This window comes from Camarhynchus parvulus, chromosome 4, assembly GCF_901933205.1.
Source record: "Camarhynchus parvulus chromosome 4, STF_HiC, whole genome shotgun sequence".
In the NCBI taxonomy this organism is placed as follows: domain Eukaryota; kingdom Metazoa; phylum Chordata; class Aves; order Passeriformes; family Thraupidae; genus Camarhynchus; species Camarhynchus parvulus.
This window is the reverse complement of record NC_044574.1, coordinates 56611608-56631663: the sequence shown is the minus strand read 5'-3', so window position 1 is coordinate 56631663 and position 20056 is coordinate 56611608. Positions and strand designations below refer to the sequence as shown.

General features: G+C 43.0%; 1 protein-coding gene across 1 annotated transcript in view; it reads right to left on the bottom strand.

Moving 5' to 3' along the window:
- Window positions 1-20056, bottom strand: part of AFF1 (AF4/FMR2 family member 1) — a 67169-nt gene that overhangs the window by 23916 nt on the left and 23197 nt on the right. Inside the window, exons 3-4 of the mRNA XM_030947606.1 lie at window positions 18915-19895; window positions 469-513 (exon numbers count right to left, since the gene is read on the bottom strand). Of these exons, the coding sequence (XP_030803466.1) occupies window positions 469-513; window positions 18915-19895 (1026 nt within the window). The remainder of the gene's footprint in view (window positions 1-468; window positions 514-18914; window positions 19896-20056) is intronic.

Sequence of the window (20056 nt, the reverse complement as noted above, 5' to 3'; positions counted from 1 at the left end):
GACGCGGCTTTGCTCTGCATGAGCAAACTGGAATTACAGTGAGGGAGCAGCAGTGCCATGCACAGGCAGGTGAGGAGGACACAGGTGTGTTCCTGCTCAGAGCCACGCTGCTGGGGCTGGCAGCACAGACACAAGGCAGCTTCTCCAGAGCCTTTGGAGGAAGGGCACTTGGGAATGGCCAACCCCTGACTTGATGCAGGAGTAGCTCATGGCTGTCTCGGATGACTTGTCAGTCTTGAACTGCACCAGAATGTATTACACTTATGTACTGATAGAAAGACTGATCTTACAACTCCTGCTGTATTCGAGGCTGACTCTTATCTCTACTTCTCCTCAGCACACCCCAAAACTAGTGACAGCTACATCTGCTGAGTGAACAGAAGCAGAGAGGTATCTTTTCCCCAACCATTACCTTAAGGCATGCAAAATCTAAGCAAAGACAGAGATCTATTATTTAAGAGTACCTACCCTCAAAATTTCTTCAATGGACTGCACATCAATGGGGTTGGTTTGCTGTAAGAAGAAAGAGAGAAGCAGCATGAGTTTGTTTGGGTTTTTTAGCAACTGACATGAGATAGGCACACACTCAGTGAACATTTGCTTACCAACAGCTCAATAAATTTAATGGAAGCCCATTAGTAATAAAGTGCTAGTAAGGATTAAAACCCCCATCAGAAGGACAGTTTATAATGCAGTTCTGAAATGCCTCATTTTCAAGTCCTGGGCAGAGGTGACTGCAGATTCTGCCAGGACACTCTGCCTGGAATGAGGTAAAATGACTTGAGCAATGCCACCAATGGTAAATGGTATTTGCAAAGCTACTGGTGGTAAATGGAAAAGGGGGCATCACAGGACTTTTGGTGTTGAATAAAGCTGAAACCAGTCTGACTCATCAGTCCCAAAGTTAAACATCCTGACGGTGAGATAAAGATGTGGTAGACCTGGTAAAGTACTTGATAAAGGAACAAACATTCTACTGATACTACCAATAACTTATCTAAAGCTGCTGAGCTGACACAGCTGGCCTGCGGAGATCTGACAAGTCAATCACTTGATACTATAAAAGCCCAGTCCCAAATTTTAATGGCAGGGTCTTCTAATGTATCCTTTCTCAGAGTGGATGTGTGCTTCCACCCACTGATGTGCCCCAGCCATGGGGAACACCACTTCCCTTCCACACATCAGCTTCTCTTCTGCTAACAAGGCATGTGTTTTAAAAGTATCTGTAATTTATGTGTCCCTTCCTAATTGATATCATTAAAAGAGTCTGAAAAAGAAAACAACCAAAGAACTGAGTAGTTGTAACAAACAAAATGCATGCTAGGTCAGTTTCTTGTCTATAAACAAGAAATTCTATGGAAGTGTTCAGTCATCAGAATAATTGCTGAAGGGGAAAGGCCAGGAAGAATTCATTCACATTTAAGAAAGTGGACAGTGAGCTGCAATGCCCAACCAGAAGGATCTTCCCCAGAAAAGAGTAAGGAGCAACGCAAGCAAACACTTCAATAAAGTCCAAAACTGTCATCCTTGGCCCTTTCACAGGAAGTCCACTCATCTGTTTCCCATATGCTGCACTATTTACATTGGAAGGAGAAAAGGAGATGAGGAATGCCTTTTCCTTGTAACCTCATTTGTCTGAGTCTACATAAAGCTCTCATTGAAGCAGTGCTCATTTGACAAAGCCTTGAATTTCTTCAGAAAATCACACAGGGAGAGCTGCCTCTGACCTTACACACCCGAACAAACGAAAGCTGAGGCATGGCCAGATTAGTCACACAAATGAAAGCAAGGCCTGCAGATGTGTCCCACAGCAGGCAGGAGGAGGGGACAGGGAGGGCAAACTGCAGGGAACTACCACATGGCAAGAGACTGCAATGCTTCATAACTCATGGTGCCAAAAAAGGCACCCCTTTTCCTCTTTTCATTCTCAGCAGGCTTAACCTGGTAGCTCAGCCTAGTTTACTTCTTAATTCAGTAAGTGGTGAACAGCAGACACATTCACTTGCATCCTCCTGTGCAAAATGCTTCAGAAACTCCTGAGATATCCCATGATAACACCACAGAAATAAACTTCCCACAAAATTGGTAAGAAATTAAGATCCTGCCTGGACAAAGTATTTCAAAATTCTCTCTATAATGGATTGATTGCAACAAACCAAAGCCTGTTTACTTCACCCATTTCAGAAACTTAAGTTTTATGAGGTGACAAGTGATGACAGAGTGGAATGCAATTAACCTGAGAATAAGAGAATATCTGTAACAGCCAGTCTGGACCTCTCTTATCCTTGCCAAACAACCCACATCTCCCTTCCTGGTGTTCTTTCTGATGAGCCTAAAAAGACTTTGACATTGATACAGGTTTACATACACAGAGTATTTATAGTTCAATTGTCAGGAGGATTTATCATAACCCCCAAGGGTTCAGTGACTGGTTCTTCACAGGTCCAGGGGCTCAGCAGAAACCACTTTCTCCCTCATGGCTCAAAATTTAAAGGAAAACAAACACATGACACTGAACAAGCACCACACAAGTCTGCATCAGCAACATAAGGACCTCTGGTTTTGTTGGGTTTTTTAGGACATCGTAATCAAATACATGGTGAAATGATTGCTCTAGAGATTACAGTCACAGATTATTTGGAACAAGCAGAGGGTCAACACCACACCAAAACTGGTCAGAGTCAGCTGACTGCACAAGGGTTCTGCTCTCGGCTAGGACTGTGACTGTCTCTGTGCCCCAAACCTGTGGGGCACACCCCCTTTCCCTCCATCCCAGCCCCAGGGACTAAGGACACTTCATCTATTACAAAGCTATACAGTACCTGAAGGAGCTGGGCTTTTCTGCATCCTGAATATTTTTACCCCTTTTGTTTGTTTTGTTTTGTTTTTTTTTTTTTTTAAAGCCACATCTTGGCTGTGTTTCAGCTTGTTAAACCACTAAACCACCATTAAACCACAATTACCACCCAGCAGCAAGGGCTGTCCTTGTCAGCCTTAAGAGAAGGGTTCGGGGGAAAGGAAAAATACCATGCTGCTTCAGGAAGAGCTACAAAGCCATAAAGCCAAAGAAATCCCTGAAAGAAGCTCAGGTCCACTGAGGACTGTGGGTGTGGGAGACCAAATATTCCACATTGCTGTCTATCCTGCTAGCTCTTTTACAGCCTTTCCTGGGAACACTGTAATGTGCAGACAGACAACTCCAGTTAAGCCTGGTGCATATTTGGTGTCTGACACTGACATCTGTACAATCCCAAGCTTGGATTTCCTTATGCCATATCCACACTCTTTCAGTTTGGAAATGACACAGGCGCCTCCAAACATTGCTTACAAAACATTTTGATGGTCATGGTCAAGCACAATCATGGGACACCCAGAATTTTTGGCTTGCTGGGTTTGGTATGGTGTTTTAGAACCAGTGTTCCCATCCAAACTGATGCTGTACTTCTATAACAGCTAGTTCCTGCAGCAATAATACTAATTTAATTACTAATAATATTAATAAGAATACTGATTTAAAAGTAAAAAAGAGAAAACAGCTCCTGAAGGATTCATTACTACTTTGATCATGAACTGAAAAGGACTTCAGGCCAAAATAATTTCAAGCATCTACACAAACGTAAGAAGCCCTAGAAGTTACTTGAGGAATTAGTCTGTCTTTACTACAACAGGCATGCAGGAATGCACAGGTGCACATACCCACAAAAGAAGAGAGGGAGCTCTTAATTTAGAAAACAATTTAAAATCTGCACAGGCAGATTCACACTGCATAGCAAGTGTGTGACAAAACTCTCAGAAATACTTCCATGTCCTCTCCTCATGAGCAATTCCAAAATCCACACACTGTCATGAACTCATGCCCCAAGCCTCGCTCTGCTCCGTTAGGGAATGAATAAGGAAATCAGGATAATAAACTAAAAATCAAACCCAAACTAAACTGCCTGAGGAACCACCAGGCACACAAAAGAGATGCCCCACTGGCCGCAATACTATGTGGGCCATAGATACTACAAAGGATAAGGAGTGGCTGTTTTGACGGTTTTTTTCATAAGGCAAATGGGGTTAGAGAGCTTCTAAGGTTATTTCTTTTTAAAAAGATATTACATTAAAAATTACAGCACACATTTTCATCCCACTCTGTCACATGTGCCAAGTGGAGCTGAAGAACCGTATGGCTCTTGTGTGTGCAAGAAGGAGGCTGAGGCTTTCTCTCTGGTCTTTAAATAGCTTGCCTCATCAGGAGGCTGTGCCAGAGGAGTTTCAAGCAAGATGTCAAAAAAAATCACCTCTCAGAGAGAGTTGGCCGTGCATTATTTCAGACACCACCGTGTGACACCACTGAGATGTGTGGGCTCAGACAAGGCCAGGGGCAGCTAGAGCACACAGAGTGTGCAAGGACAGGGACAGGAGGTCTGGAGCAGGCATTAACTGGAATGGATACAGGCAGCCTCTCGGGCAAGCGTTAAGGTGTCACAGACCTTTCTGTTCCTTCTCATCTCAGTAATTTCCACCCCACTGCTTATCCCTGATATTTGCAAGCCTCTGCTGTCACAGCCCATTTGGAGCTGCCCCCTGACATCCTGTGCACAAACAAGCCCCTTGTTTCTCCATCTCCATCTTAAGTGAAACTGGTGCTGCAGGTACCCAGGCAGTGTAGGAGAGGAACAGCTACAGCATGAGTGCATTCCTGGTATCTCCTCCTAATTAAAACTGAAATGTGTGTGTGTGTGTGTACAGCTCAAGCATGCCAGCTATTGCTCTTTGCCTGATCTTAGACTGAGTTATTAGCACCAACAAAACCCAAGCAAGTGGTGCAGCAACAATGAGAAAAGCCAATTATGAGTTCCGTGCCCTTCATTCTGCTGTCAGGTTTTCTTTGTTTCCTAATGAGAGCTTTGCCCCTACAACTATCAGCAGAGAAGGTTGCCAGCTCTCAAAACCCAAACAAACAAACCAATCACATTTTCAGCTGCTTCCCATTTAATACTATGCTTTAATAGATTTGAATAGGAATGTCTAGTTTTAAATTTATTTTTTCATGTCAACTGCACAGTCATTGCCACTTGAATGCAATGAAGACCACAAAACCGCATACTTCACTGCATGAAGGCATAATTTGAAAACAACAGGCAGGACAAAAATCAGACTGAAACCTACCATCCTGTCCTCACTTCACCCATCTGTGCTCAGCCAGCCAGAGCAGGAGGAGATCTATCTTTCACATTAGATGCCTTCTCCTCCTTGCACACAAGTCACGCTAGCGATATCAAGCCAATTTACTCTCCAAAGCAACTTCCCTCCTGTATTTTTGTGCAGTTAAAAATCCGTCCTCTCTGTGCTACAGACGGACGCAAGATGGACACACACAGGGCATGTTTCCAGAATGACCCAGCCAACAAGAGACAAGGTATATTTTAACCAAGCCTCTACTAATCCTGATGATGGATGCAATAATGTTCTGCCATGTATTGAAAGAGGCTGCCAAAGTTTGAAGCTCAAACCATATTGCTGATTGACACAAATACATAAACATGAAAATTCATAAAGGCTTTCACACGCTATCTTGAGGAACACCAGACACCAAGCAGATTCTCTGCCAAGGCTATTTAAGTGTTCCATATCACAGAACATAAGTCCTACAACTATTTTCATTTTACAAATCTGTAACACCTCTTATATTGTACCCAATATTTGCTAGTAAATAACTGCTAAATAACCCATAACTAGAAAATAGTAATTTAAAAACCTTCATGAAGTTGGTATTTTAGATTATGAGAAAAAGATAACTGGTCGTGCATTCAATGTATGCTTTGCTACCAGCAAAATTTTCTGTTCCCTAGAAAGCACACAAAGTCCATGTACAACGTGGTATTTTCCCATGTGCACTAACCCAGTCCATGGCCTTGTATTCCCTGAGCTATGGATCAGGGATATTTTAATTGCTTGTAGCTAAATGGATTGGAAACAATAGAAAATGACTTGGTTTTGAAGCACATCCTGGTGAAACTTAGTAACCACAACAGCTTCCTGAGGCATAAAGCCACACTTTCATTTCTGGCCCAAAGATTCCATCAGCACCCAACTCTTCTAACAAAACACAACTTCCTCAGCTCTGGCATCAACAGCCACTTGGGTGAACCTGGGAAACATCACTGCTGCAGCTACTGCAATTAAAAAAACCCTGCAAACCACTGGAGAAGTGACTACACAGGGGAAACAGGGATGAAAAGTTAACAAAACCATCAAAATTGTGTCAACTAAGAAAGATGCAGGCAGATAGTCAACACGAGATTTTCTTCTGATTTCTTTCATGTTAAGAAGTTGTAGGGATTTGGGGTTTTGCTTGTTTCCTTTTTAAAGTTCATGCAAAAAGTATTAGTGCTTTTAAAAGGAAAAAGGTGGAGTTTGAGCTAAAGCTTACAAGTGTAAATCTTTGCACTGTTGTCTGTGAGGATTAAATCAATAACAAATCAGGCTAAAGTGTGTGCAAACACTTCAAAGCAAACTGTATTTTAGGGATGAGACCATCCCTTCCTTGACTTCACACTTCCCTCATATGCAAGTGTGAGAATACTTGCATATATTTAGGTTTTCCTTGGTGTTATTTTTCTATTAAGCTCAAAAACATTTCAAAAATATACAACAAAAAGGGACTTCCATTACACTAATGAAACCTTTATAGACATAATTTATTTAAAATCTCAAATCATATGGAGCTCAGTATGACTTAATGACTGACCATAAACTATGGCTACAGATTTTAAAGGCCATTTTATTACAGGGAATATTGTCTGAGGTTTCATTACTACTGTAAAATAACACAGAGGTACTATTTGGCAGAGTCCCTTTAACAGCAGCTTTAGTTGTTCCAGAAAATTCAGAAAGCTGCTGCCACAGAACAACAAATCCATGAGAAGGGAGGGCAATTTTCTCAGCAGGTTGCCCAAGACTAGGATTAATTTTCACAGGAGAAATTACTGCAAGACACATCATTTTTGGCACAGAAGAAGAAAGCTCACTCTATTTCAACAGAAACATGACAACCACAACAACAACAAAAAAACCCCAAACATAAAGTAGAATACAAAAGGACGAAACGAGAAAGTTAAACACAAATAAAACTGAAATAGCTGAAGTTTTATAAAAACCTTATATCAGATTCTCTTTGTGGAAAGCAGAAACAAGGTAGCACCCACTGCAGCAGCTGTAAGAAATACATGTTTGGGGATGCACTTGCTTGAGTTTTGTGCCAGCTGCAGGTTGCCAGATGGGTGGGTCAAGCTATGGACAATGAGCAGCAACAGGCAACACATCCTGGGTCTCCCCTCTCACCAACCTAGTTCTTCAACCTCACGGAGAGAGGCTGGAATAATTCCAGCAAATCAAAGCAAAGCTAAAGTGGATCTGCTTGGCATTGCTTCCAGTGTTAAGTTTCACTTCTGTAGTTCATGAAAAACAAAACCTATTTATGCTTTTTGCTGTATGCACACTAAAACAATGCTGAGGCACTACAGAAATTTACAGAAGGATTCTGTCTTATCCAGCCAGATAAAGTCTTTGAAATTACACTACAAAAGCATTTGTTTTCTCATTTGTGTTTATGCTGCTTGCTTGATGTCACAAGACTTCATTGTAGACTACAAATCCAATCTACCAGTCTCAGAGTCCACAGGAGCCTTCTAAAATAAATTCTCTGTGTTCTGTTTCAGGTCCTCTGTGGGCACCAGGGTTTCACCAGCAGCTCGCCTGTAGCCAGGTTCCCTGTGGACAGTTCCACAAGCACACTTAACTCCTTTCAGTCCACTCCTCCCTTTTCCAAGGTAACACCAAAGTTATTCCACTAGAAAAATGCCACACCACCTTCTCTTCTGCTTCTGCCCACACCTCAACCCAGCAGCCCAGTTCCAAGTGAAGAGAGAGGCTCCAGCCTGTCACTGCCCTTGTCGCAGGTTTGAAAACAAACCAAACCATTCCCATGAGCTTTCTTCAGCCGACACTGAATGATCCTGGCAATTTAAGCATTTTACATCAAAATACTCAGCAAACAATGGTTGTACTGTCCTGTTCCTGCGTGGGTGCCTGCAGGAAATAAAACATTCTTTAAAGATTTTACACGCTTTTCTAACCCCGAGATGGATTATTTTGCTCAATCTAAAAATAAATACACGGGCCTCCTTGTGTTCAAACAGCGTAAGAAAAACAAATTGCTGTTTTGTCTTTCTTTGACTGAAGTAGCCAAGGGGGTTGTGTCCTGGGGGAACAGACTGTTGATATGTTTTAATGAAGGATGCATTACAAATCCTGAGCTGCTGACAAAAATATGTGCATCTCTTGCTAGACTCCATCTAATAATAATACAACTGAAATCCAGACAAAGTAAGCGTGGAAGTTAAGTGCAGCATCGCCTGTACATTGCCATGCAGATCAGGACTCCAGCCAAGGCTGATTATCTCTCTAGTAAATTACTCTGCATGAAGAACCTCCACACAAGAGCACCTCTCCACTGCAATGACCATCTGTACAGTAGCTCTCAAAAATCTAGTTCTGACGCCTTGATTCCACAAAACTTTCTTACCTGCTGTCCCCTTAAGGTCTCTCTAGTAAATAATTTTTAATACTGCTTCATGTGAATCTGTAAGTATTGTGTCCATAAAAGGCCGAGGTTGTGTCCCCTTGCTCCCTACAGAATGAATACACAATTTTCTTGCAATGGAAGCATTTGAGTGAGAGCAACAAGTCACTGTTTCAGGACATTTTCTCATGTCCAGTACCACCTCATTGCAATATATGCTCATAGATATACTTTTACAGTATTTTGAATAGCCTGACTCTAGCCTGCTCCAGAAAAAAAGCTGGCCACTGCAGCTGAAACAACAAAAGATAAGAAAATAATAACTATGCTCGTTAAGACCATCAAGGAAATTGGGGCTTTTGGTGGTGAGAGGTATCCTGTGGCTCTGAGGATCACTTCAGATAATTAACTGCTGCTATCTCTCAGAAATGCTTTCCATTTCCAAAGACCACTTTCCCCTTGGAAAACAAGCAGAGTTAGATTTATCATGGCAGCGGTGGCACTTGGTGCACCTCCCCTTAAAGACTCAGTAAACAAGACCTGGAGATGCAGCCTCTCCCAGCTGTTTGAAAGCACCTTCAGCTCCTCCCTGCATTACCAGCATTGCCAATAAAGGTTTGGGAAATAAAACAAATTGAAGAGGCAGGCTGGAGCCTGAAGCAACATTACCAGTCCTCTGCCAGCACCCAGCACATCTCTGTGCTGCTGCTTGGGACAGAGCACACAGCCTGGGGGGATGCTAAAAGGCATCAGTCACCAGGATCAGGGCATCAAAGGAGAAGGCAAGTGGGAGGGACATGAATAAAGGGATCCTTGTTAGTACATCTAAGGATGGTATTCCCAAAGGAAAAAAGAGAAGAAAACACATGTGTTGAAAGGATAGGAATTGTATCTCTCTCCCTAAGAAAATGAAGTTCTTAACTCAGAAAGAGCCTACATGCTATTTTTAAACTTTAGTGCAAATGGAAGAAATATCTTTAAATGCTTCCAAACCAAGGAACTTAACTTGCAAGGGAAAAAATAGCAGGATATCCTTTTGCTTGCAAAGGCAACTATCACTATTGTTTTATAATTGAACTAAATGAAAAAAAACCCTATTTCTAGATTTTATGTTTTGTGGATGGAACAGCAAGGTGCCTTATTATTATCACCATTATCATGTCTACACAGATGAAAGTTATCCTCAAGACAAATATTGGACAAGTCTCTTGGAAGCCCCCTGTCTTGCTAAAGACAATGGGAAACCAAAGCAAGTCCTGTCCACCAGTCACCTGGTCACTCTTCAATTTTGTATGCTAAACACAGTGACCAGGTAACTGACAGTAGCCTAACTTGGAAGCAGTTTAACTTGTACTTTCAGCTGTAAAAGCAGCATCCAAGGTTGACACAGTCTGCTCCCAGGAGATGTTTGTTATTACTCAGCTGAGCACACACAGACACTTTCATCCTGTCCTCAGAAAACAGCTTTGTGCACTCAGGAAAAAACTCACAGTGCCCTGAGCTTGTTTGCCAGGTGGGAACAGAGGCCAGGGCTGGACAGAGCCTTCTAGAACCTTCTTTGCTTATGCTGTGCCTAGAACAACCAGTCCACAATATTTTAAATCTGTATATAGAAGACTCTTGCTTTTGTCATGATTCAAAATGCAAGTTTCCTTAAAAGACATTTTTATCATTCCCTAAACTCTGCATTAAAGGCTGCAGACAGTGTTCCCCAAGTCCCAGAAATTCCTTATGGACAGGCTTACACTGCAGAGCTGTCACACACAATTTTTACCTGCAGCTAAGCAAAGCAGGAGGTGCTGAGCTAAGGTACCTGGCTGGCATTTGAGAAGTGATCCTTGTCACTCAGGAAGGCTACAGGCCATCAGCCTCCCAGGTTCAAAAAGTTATCAGGAAACAAAGCAATGCTGAGAGGATGGGAGAGGATCAGTTCACTGTTTCTTTCCTTGTTTGTATGATCTGGAGGGAAGAAATGGCTTTTTTGCTTATTTAACATACTGTCTGAATGGCTTGGAATTAAAATCCAAACAAGGAGAGATGGTTACAAGAAGTTCCAAGACACCAACAAACCTCTGCCTAACGAAAAACTTTCTCCATCTTTTCTGGATGCATCCTAGGGACAGCAAAATGGACAAGACTACAGACATTTCCAGATTTTCTGTATCGCTGTTTCACTGCCCGCAATTTCCTTCATGCATAATTGCTCAAAAAATGCCAATGTTCGTGAAAAGTTCCCACAAACCAATGGCAAAATAGCCAAATAATTTAAAATACCTCAGGGATGTGAGCAGGCAGGCCCATGATGGATAGGGCTCACCATCTTCACCACCTTTGTGTACTGTGACATTTTTATGTCCTCTCAGGCAATGTCTCTACATTGTAATAGTTTCACACACAATCCTTAGACTCCTGAAAGCTGGACAAGCATTTCCCTGTGTGTGCACCACAGAAGGCTCTGAGGAAATGTCTAAGGGAAGGGTAGGACATACCCAAGGGGTTACTGCTACCATAGCAAACAGAAAAATAAATACCACACTGCTTCTCCTCTTGCTTTCATTATGGAAAAATGTGCAATATTATTATGGTAACATCAATACTGTGTTGGCAAAGAGGGGCAGGAATGGAGCTGACCTGCACCAAGAGGCAAGGGATGTCCTTTGCACTGGTAAAGCACAGATGGCATTCCTTCAGCACACACAGCCAAAGATTAACAAAGCAAAAATGCAAAGAGACAAGCATTGTGACAGCCCAAGAGCACCTTCAGTAAAATGCCTACTTCAAGTGAAAACATTCAGGCTGAATATACCATACCTTTCACCTCTAGAGAACAGATGGTGTCCAGCCAAGTCTGAATTACAACTAGGTCTGAACAGCAGTGAGCTGACAGGTTGATGAAAGAAATCAAACTATTCCTTGTCTGAGGAGGAATAGGTTGAATCTAACATAACTTTGTCTCCTGTTACACTAATTCACTCTGTATCTTACCAAACCTCGAGCATTCTTCATAAGCCACTGCTATTCAAAACACAACATGCATAAGTCATGTTTAAAAAAACTTATGTTCTTAAACCAAGTTAAAAAAATATAAGCTTTAGAAGAAATATATACCACAGAGTTAATAGGGAATCGTTCCACACACTGTTTATTTTACAACAAACTTGTAAAATGCTCAATCATTCTGCCAGTGTGCTCGTTCTACAGACACAGAAACATGCAAACACATACAGCAGTTAACCTTAAAAAGCATGGGGAAGTGCTCACTCACTTCTCCCCTTGGGGGTGCTTTCAACTCAATAGTGTATTAAAACAAATACTTGCATTTAGGCTCTAATTCAAGATAAATGCTCTTAAAATTACGCTAATACAGAAACTGAATTCTCTCATCTCCCAAGATAAGGAAGAAATAAATATTGTTATGTTGTTGCTATTCTTTCTAACTTTGAGCAGTGAAAAAGATCTGAAAACTTTAAGTAGGTTTTTTGGAGTTTTTTTAATGGTCAATTTTTTCTTTTCACTTAGTGAAGCTTAGTAAGCCAGCCAAGATAACATTTCTGACTGTGGCATAACCTAAGCTACATGGCAATCTCTTGAATAGCAAAAGTTACTGTTTGTCTTCAAAGGAAAGTGCACATTTGAACAAGTCACCTAAACTGGAGTTTCTGTAAATAATGGGAGTTTAGGTCAAGTTTCGTAACTGGTTAAAAATTAGTCTACAAGCCAAGTACTATTGAGCTCTATTTCCTCAGCAGCCAAAGCAAACATCACCCTTGTTCCTTCCTCCTTTGATCCCAGAAAAGCTCCATCTGAAGAATAGGCAGAAAGGCCAAAGTGGTTGAATTTAGAATCCTAGAAAGGAGGGACTCATAGAAGGCCATAGTGTCTTTTATTAGATGAAGGAGGCAGTGGGGAAGGGAGGGGACAAAGGACATTTCCAGCATCCAGCCCTTGTTGGGTTTAAAATGAGCACAAAGTGATGTCAGCTGCAGTTTGTCTCCCTGTGGTTGGGTACATGCAAAGGAAGCTGGGCTGATGGCAGAGCCCCTCTGGGAATGCACCCAGACCTTTGGCTTGGAGTAGAATGGACTGCCAAGATACCCCTGATTGCGTGCAAAAAGAACATCTCAATATCTAATGACATTTATGAACCATTTGACCCACAGAACAAATTGGCAAGAAAATGTAACACCGCTAAAGCAGTTTGGAGGAGAAATTGGTGTGTCAAAAAGCAGGAGGATCAAAAAATTAGGAGTATCACCTTTTCCAACAGGGAATTAAAATATTCTGCTGGCTTAAAACAATACAGCACTATTTTATTGTCCAAGTAATAAATGCTTATCACTATGAAGATAAAAACTGGCATCTAAAGCTTGGGAGAGAGAAGGATGTTAAAGATAATTCAGACAGCAACATTGTTAGACATCAGAGAAAATGAAAAATGAGACCTGAAACTACAAAGCACAGAATAACAACACAAGGAAACAAATAAGAGAGGCATAACTCATATAAAAACAGACGACAGTGAGTAGTGTGCCGGGGCAGGAACACTACTACTTGCTGACTTCTTTTCAAAAATTACCATAGTGCTGTAGGCCAGCTTTGGTGAGCTCTGGTAATCTCATGCCCTACCCAGGGCCATCAGAAGCCCTTCTCCATGCAGGACTGTACTGGCTCATACAAACAGCAGGGGAACTCCTCTCCCTTTGATGCTGGTGCTGGCTGAAAACCACGGAGCTGACCTCAGTGAGGCACCGTCCTGCTGCAGCACCCACATGGGGCAAGAGCACTGTGAGCAGTGCCCAAGAAGCAAAAGCAGTCCCACCAGACTTGTCATAACCCACATCACTGGGCTGATCCATATTCCTATGGAGCATCCTTAAGCTGCAAAATGCCACTTCCACCAAGGCTCACTGGTGGCCAGTAAAAAAAAAATCCCATAAAGTAAGAAATGCAACGCAAAGCACATGCTAGCTAAACATTTTCCTATACTCAAACAAAGCAAAGAATCAGATCAAAGTCCAGGAGGTGCTCAAAGTAGCATTAGGAGAGTGCTAATGTGATGACCAACATAGGAAGATAAATCTTGTGTTTCATTCATGAAAACATATCTCTTGAACCAGGAGCCTACAGCCAAAATAATTCATTCAGAGGCTTGAAACAGGAAGATTCACTCTCTGAGGAAACATCTCCAGTGGCATTTGTGACCACCAAAACAAAGACCTCCAGGCTGGCACTTACCTATGAAGTACTGCTTGGCCAGGGAGAAGCACAACCACACCCAGGTGTTTTAAGACTTGGCTCGTTTATAAGCTTTTTCACCCTTCAGTAACTAGAGAAGTTAACTCCATTTACATGAGGCAGCCTGCAGTTATTACAAGACTCACTGGAAACACTCCCCTCTCCCTACCAGCCCGTCCTTCAGCGACCTGCTCCCAGGCAGATGTGAAAGGCAGACCCAGACACGGCCTCCACTGGACTTCACAGGGCTGGGTGCCTGCCTGGGCTCCACCTGGTCCTGCTGAAGACAACTGCTGACCCCACCCTGGCACCGGCTGTGTGCTGCACTTACCTCTCTGAACATGTCTTACTGCCTTCCCACATGGCAGGGCAGATTTCCTGTTTTCATACATTGCCTTGTCAGCCCTAATCAGTGTCAATAGGTTATGGTGTCTTTTGTGCTGGCGGCGTCAGCCCTGACAGGAAAGAACTTTTAATCTCTTCCCTCACACCGAGCCATGAGAAGCTGCAGGCGCTCCCAGACATAACTCCCTTGGCTCCTCTCCGAAAAATTCTCTCAAGCACTCGGTTGCTTAGCAATATTTGCCTTCCCCCTGTACAGTTCAAATTGGCAACATCTGTCCCTTTGGCACTTTCCACTTGTGCAAGAAACAGCGTAGAGAGTTTCAGAAATCTACAGAGAGGTTGGTGGAGGATGATTCGCGTGAGCCATCAGAGCTGCTTTGGCATCTTATTGCTGGTTTATTTCCAGCCTGGGTAGAAAATGTGGCTTCTTCCAAAGGAGATGCACACAAGGGAAAATCCTCTTTTGCATCTGGTGGGACTGACCTATTAAATCAAATACAAGTAGCTTTTGCTGTTTACATAACTACACCCGCACGCTCTGGCTTGGTTTAGCTGAAAAACCCAAACAAAACACAGCACTGACATACAATTCTTTCCTGTCAACTGGGATTGACTGTAACTTCTCCTAAGATACTGCATGCTCATCGAGTGAGGGAAAAACAAGAGAAGCCAAAATGTGTTTATGCATTTAAAAATGCAGAAGCTGTGTGCAATCCCGACCTCGTAACCACTAGTCAAACCCCCAGACTGCCTGGGGTCCATGCAACCATCCCAAGAGGCAACAATCAAGGTCATTGCCTCTGGATGTACCTGCAACCCAGCAAATGAGGGGAACAAGAAATTAAAATAATGTAAGAGCATAAAAAGTACCAACTGCTTCAGTTCTGAGAGCCAAAAGGGAACATGGAGAAGACCCAAGTGAAAGGATTTGTCTTCGGGCACTTGATATGACAATGAGCAGCAGAGAATCCCACAATAAACCTTCCTCTGACTGCAATTCATTTCTGCTCACACCACAATGCCCAAGACTTGTGAGAAAGGCATTGTATAGCACAGCTTCAGATATTTACATGCAAGTTATTAGGGAAGCCTACCAAAAATGACACTTTCAGCTCTTATGGTGAGGTTGAAGCTTACTTTTTTTGCCTTTACAACTTTTTGTATCCAAAACAGTCAGAAAAAGTAACAATTCTCATTCATGTTTGATCTGCTTCTTTAGCAGTCACACACCAGCAGCAAGACAAATTGATACAATGTCCATGGGGAAGCATGGAAACCCTTCTCCAATCACCTAAGGCACTTCTGATCATAAAAAGGGCAGCAGAGGCAACACAGAAGTAACACCTTGTTACCTGTCTTGGTGCAAAGCAAGGAAAATAAAACAGTCAAAAAAGAATTCAAGAGACAAGGGGAAAAAAACCCCCAAAAAACCCACAGTCTCCTTCTATTCAGTAAATGAGAAATACATAAAAGATCGGTAGAAAGATGACAGTAGCTTAATGATGACTACTGCGTATTCATTATATAAGGCCAACAGTGCTACATGTGTCTTTAAAGATTTTCATTTTGAAATTATGCAGAATTAAAACAATATATTTATTTCTACTTTACAGGGTTAACCTGTCTGACAGCTTCTGCCAGTAGAAAAACTCAGGTGCCATGAAGAGAAGTCCAGTGAAATATTATTTACCTAGAACAGACTTTTTATATTTGCCATCCAAACATCTTCATAGGTATTTAGTAATTCCTATCTACTACATAAAAATCACATTTTAATTGGTGAACATTGATAAATGTTTACTGAGGAAAACACAGCTCAATGACAGCAACTTGAACACAAGGATAAAACAGTGTTACCAAAATGACTTTACCCATCTGGGCTGCTTCGTTTTTGCTTAAGGGTTCTAAATTGGCTGCTTCCTTATTTGCTTCCCAGTTCACAGGCAGGAGAGTCTGATGAGGCCTCATTACACAAGGTAGAAGGAGCTTTGCCCTAACACCCCCAAAATTTTTGGGAAAACAAAGCCAAATATTCAATGAGCATCAAGGGCTGTACATTCCTCCACACCCTATGCCCTTAATAATGCTTGAGGATTTATAAACATTCTCCCTCAAAACAGCCTGGCTGCTTCTTCCCCTGCTGTCAAACTGATTCCCTTTCACACATCACAGTCTGTGTCAATGGAGGCAATACAAGGGTCTTTGTTGGTGCTGCAGCCCTCCTAGAGACATGGAGAGGGAGAATGGCTTTGAAAGCATCTTTGTTTAGGTGCTGGAGAAGAGGAAAAACCTGGCACATGAAGAAAAGGGATACATCCAAGCTTCTTCATGTGTGCTATATTTTTAAGCCTTCTCACAACAAATTCGGGAAGATGCCTTAAAGGGACAGTGATGACATTTGAAAGTGAAGGCTTTGATTTGGGGAAGAGGGGAAAGAGCTGCTCAGTGTCTCTGTGAATGCAAAGTGAGTCACTGCACTGTTATCCACTGTGGATTCATTCACTCTGCAGTGAAACTGCATGTCTATTTGGCCTGGAAGGCTGAACTTTTCAGTGTTCCCATGAGCAGGAGCTGTCAATAATGAATTCACAGCTGCAGGTGAAATATGCTTTAGAAATTCAATTAACCAGAACACATGTTGAGGAAATGGCTTTCCTAAGTCATGTCAAGGGAGATCACAGGAAAAACTGTATTTGGCATGTGGCTGTTCAGTAAACTGGGGACAAACAGTTCAGGGAAGAGGAGGGAAGAGCAGCAGAGTTTCTGCTAGTCTAGAACCATTCACTGTCAGGGTCATTGCAGGGCAAGAGCCTCCCCACAGCCCCTGTTTCACCAAGAACTAAAGAGGGGGATGACCTTCCAGCCAACAGACCCCCAGGCAGCCTCTCTTATACAGGACATCCAGCACACAGGCCATATATCCAGGGGTGCCACCTCACTGTTTCTCCCTCTTCTCCCTCCAGGCTTCAGCCCTGGAGAGCTTTATTATCAAAGAGATGTTCATCATTGAGACCAAACAGAGGTAAGCAAATGGGAAAATGACAAGACTGAAAAAAGCAGAAATCAAAGTAATGTATTTTTCATTAGAGCTTAAAGAGCCATTATCCAAAATGCCTGTATTCCTCCCTTGCCTATGCACAGAAAACAATCAGGGGCCACAGCCCAAAGATCCCTACTGCAAAGCAGCATCATTCAGCATATTCACAAAAAGGGTTTCTCTATCAGCTTCAAAATGGACTAAGCATATAATTAAAACCAGGGTCCTGACTTGTGCAAAAACATTTTTTTTTGTTATCTTCAATTCTCTTTTTACTGTGTTCTTACTTTGCCACAGATGAAACAGAAGGAGCGTGAGCAATGCTACTCCTGCAGTGGCAACTGCAGGATTTTCATGGGCATTTGGACTCAGACTCACGTGCTCAACAGAAAGAGAGAAAAAGGTCTCATCCAGCACACAGCATTATATCTAATGCTGCCCTATCAAAATTCATATTAAACCAGAGTTACATGAGATGACAGAAGAAGCATGGGGATGGGAAAAGAGATAAGACAATAATGCAGATGAGACAATAAGATAATGTGGAAGGTGATGCCCTGCACTGCTTTCTTTCTCTCCCAGGAGTAAAATCTGGTTAAGCAAATAAGGTAATGTGACCTCAGTGAACTTCCTGTTTTGAGGTGTGATGCGCAATTGCCAAACCTACTTAGTAGCAAATAAAGTCTCTCAGCATGAAAGTATTTTCACAGCTTCTCAGCAATGTCATTTTGACAGTTTCCTCTCATTTCCCACAAGATGCTGCCTACAGCCATTTGCAGCTGATCCACACCCTTTTCCATGAAAAACAGACTGCACCCACACTCTTTCTTTTCATTACAGAGGTGGCAAAATACAAATTGAAACAATCTCGATAGCTCTCCTTGCCCAGCTGCCTTAGGACCATGGGATCCTACATCCCATAGGGCATAGCAATAACATCAGGGCTGAAGGATGAGCACAATAAATCCCCAAAATGTACCAGGGAACCAAGTGCCATTGAGCTCACAGGAGGCCAAGTCCTGAGGCAGGCAGAGTCAGCGTGCAGGTCCCTTGGCACAGCTGAAACTGGGCTTCAGCAGGCACAGGAAAAGGAGCTGTATTTGCTGAACAACACATGTACAACACTGCTCCTCCTCTTCCACTGCTTTACCTGCTTTCTGCCTCCATCCCACAACACAAATCAGAGAGGTGGCTTTGGGTCAGCAAAAACAGATGGAGTACAACAAGGAAACTTGCAATATCAAGTCATACTTTCCTGTGGGTCTACAGTGAGATTTTACTAACTTACAGAGGAGAATCTGTGCTGTTCCCAGTCACAAAACCCAGGTGACCACAGAATCCACTGCACTGTTGGCTGTCCATATTCAGTGAGGATTTGGGGCCTCCACCCACCACTCAGAGTCCTAACACTCTGCACTTGATCTTCTCACCATATCATTTCCCTTTTCCTTTCAACAAGCCTTAGAGGAAAACAAAAATTATGGGCATAAAGGCAGGTTTGAACCATAAAACCTGCTGTAGCCTCACCGAGAAAACAACAGAAAAATCACAAGAAGTGTCACATTTTGACCATTCAAACAGGTATCTTACACCCAGGTCAACCTCAAAATGCACCTTCCAAACACACACAGTCATCCCTGCTTCTGGCAGTCACTGCTGTTTAATGACCTGTTCTCTCACAGCCAAACTTACCCTGCTCCAACAGACATCTCCAAAAATTGCACTCACCTCTATGGGCTCAGAAGGGGTTTCAAATTTGGATAGTTCTGCTTTGGCTTTTGCCTTCAAATCTGACAGATCTTCATCAGTCTCTTCCCTGGGCTCAGAAAGGGTTTCCAATTTGGATAGTTCAGCTTTAACTTTTGCCTTCAAATCCGAGACATCTTCATTGGGTCCTTCATGGTATTCCTCCAGGAGAGGTTTGATCTCCAGGGATTCAAACGATGCCTGATCTTGGCCATCCATGGGTCTGACATAGGCAGTTGGTTTCTGCTGCATTGCACTGGCTTTTGATGTCAAAGAAGGGGGAAAAGTCTGAGAGGAAGGCTGAGTGGTGCTGGTCAAGGTAACGGCTGGGCTGTCCCGACTTTCCTTCTCCTGTGATCCCGTCACCAAGTCCTGTAATGATTTAGTTTGACTGTAAGTTGACCCATGACTTTTGCTGCTGTTCTGTGACCTGGAATTGATATGCTGGCTGGAATGTAGAGGTGACAGGGGTGCCACGGGAGAAGACAACAAGCATGGCAGGAAGGGGGAAAGCGCCAGAGGGGAGGCCTGCAGGCCGTGAGCCCGACCTTCCCTGCTGCCAGGCTTGCCATGGTCGCTGTGGGGAAAACCTGCCTGAGCGTCCCGGCCACCCCGGCCGTGCTCCTGGCCGTGGCTGCGAGCGCTGGCTGAGCTGCGGCTCTTGCTGTGCAAACCCAAAGATGGTTCTGTTCCTGGCTGTGCCTTTTGGAAGTGGCTGGAGTGGCTTGGAGGACGAGGGGGTACAACCATGGGTCCCATGGATGGACGGCGGGTCAGGTGCTGGAATGAAGATGGCAATGTACGGATGGCCTTCTCAGGCTGCCCGGGGGGAAACTGAGGGGCAACGCTCTTTGGAATCCCTATAAGGTTTTGACAAGATTTGTTGCTCATGAACTCCTTGACCTCCTCATAATTGCCCAGCATGTTCTGAATTCGGCTTGACAACTCATCTCCTTTATTAGTCTGCAACAGAAGAACAAAGAGGTGAACATTTCAAAAGCCCCTCAAGAGATCCAGCTCAGGAAAAGACATTCTTCAGGATCTTAACTTAAGCACTACACATCACCATGAGTGAAGTTACGTAAGTTCATCTTGATCCTGCAAATCTCTCCAAAGCAGATGGG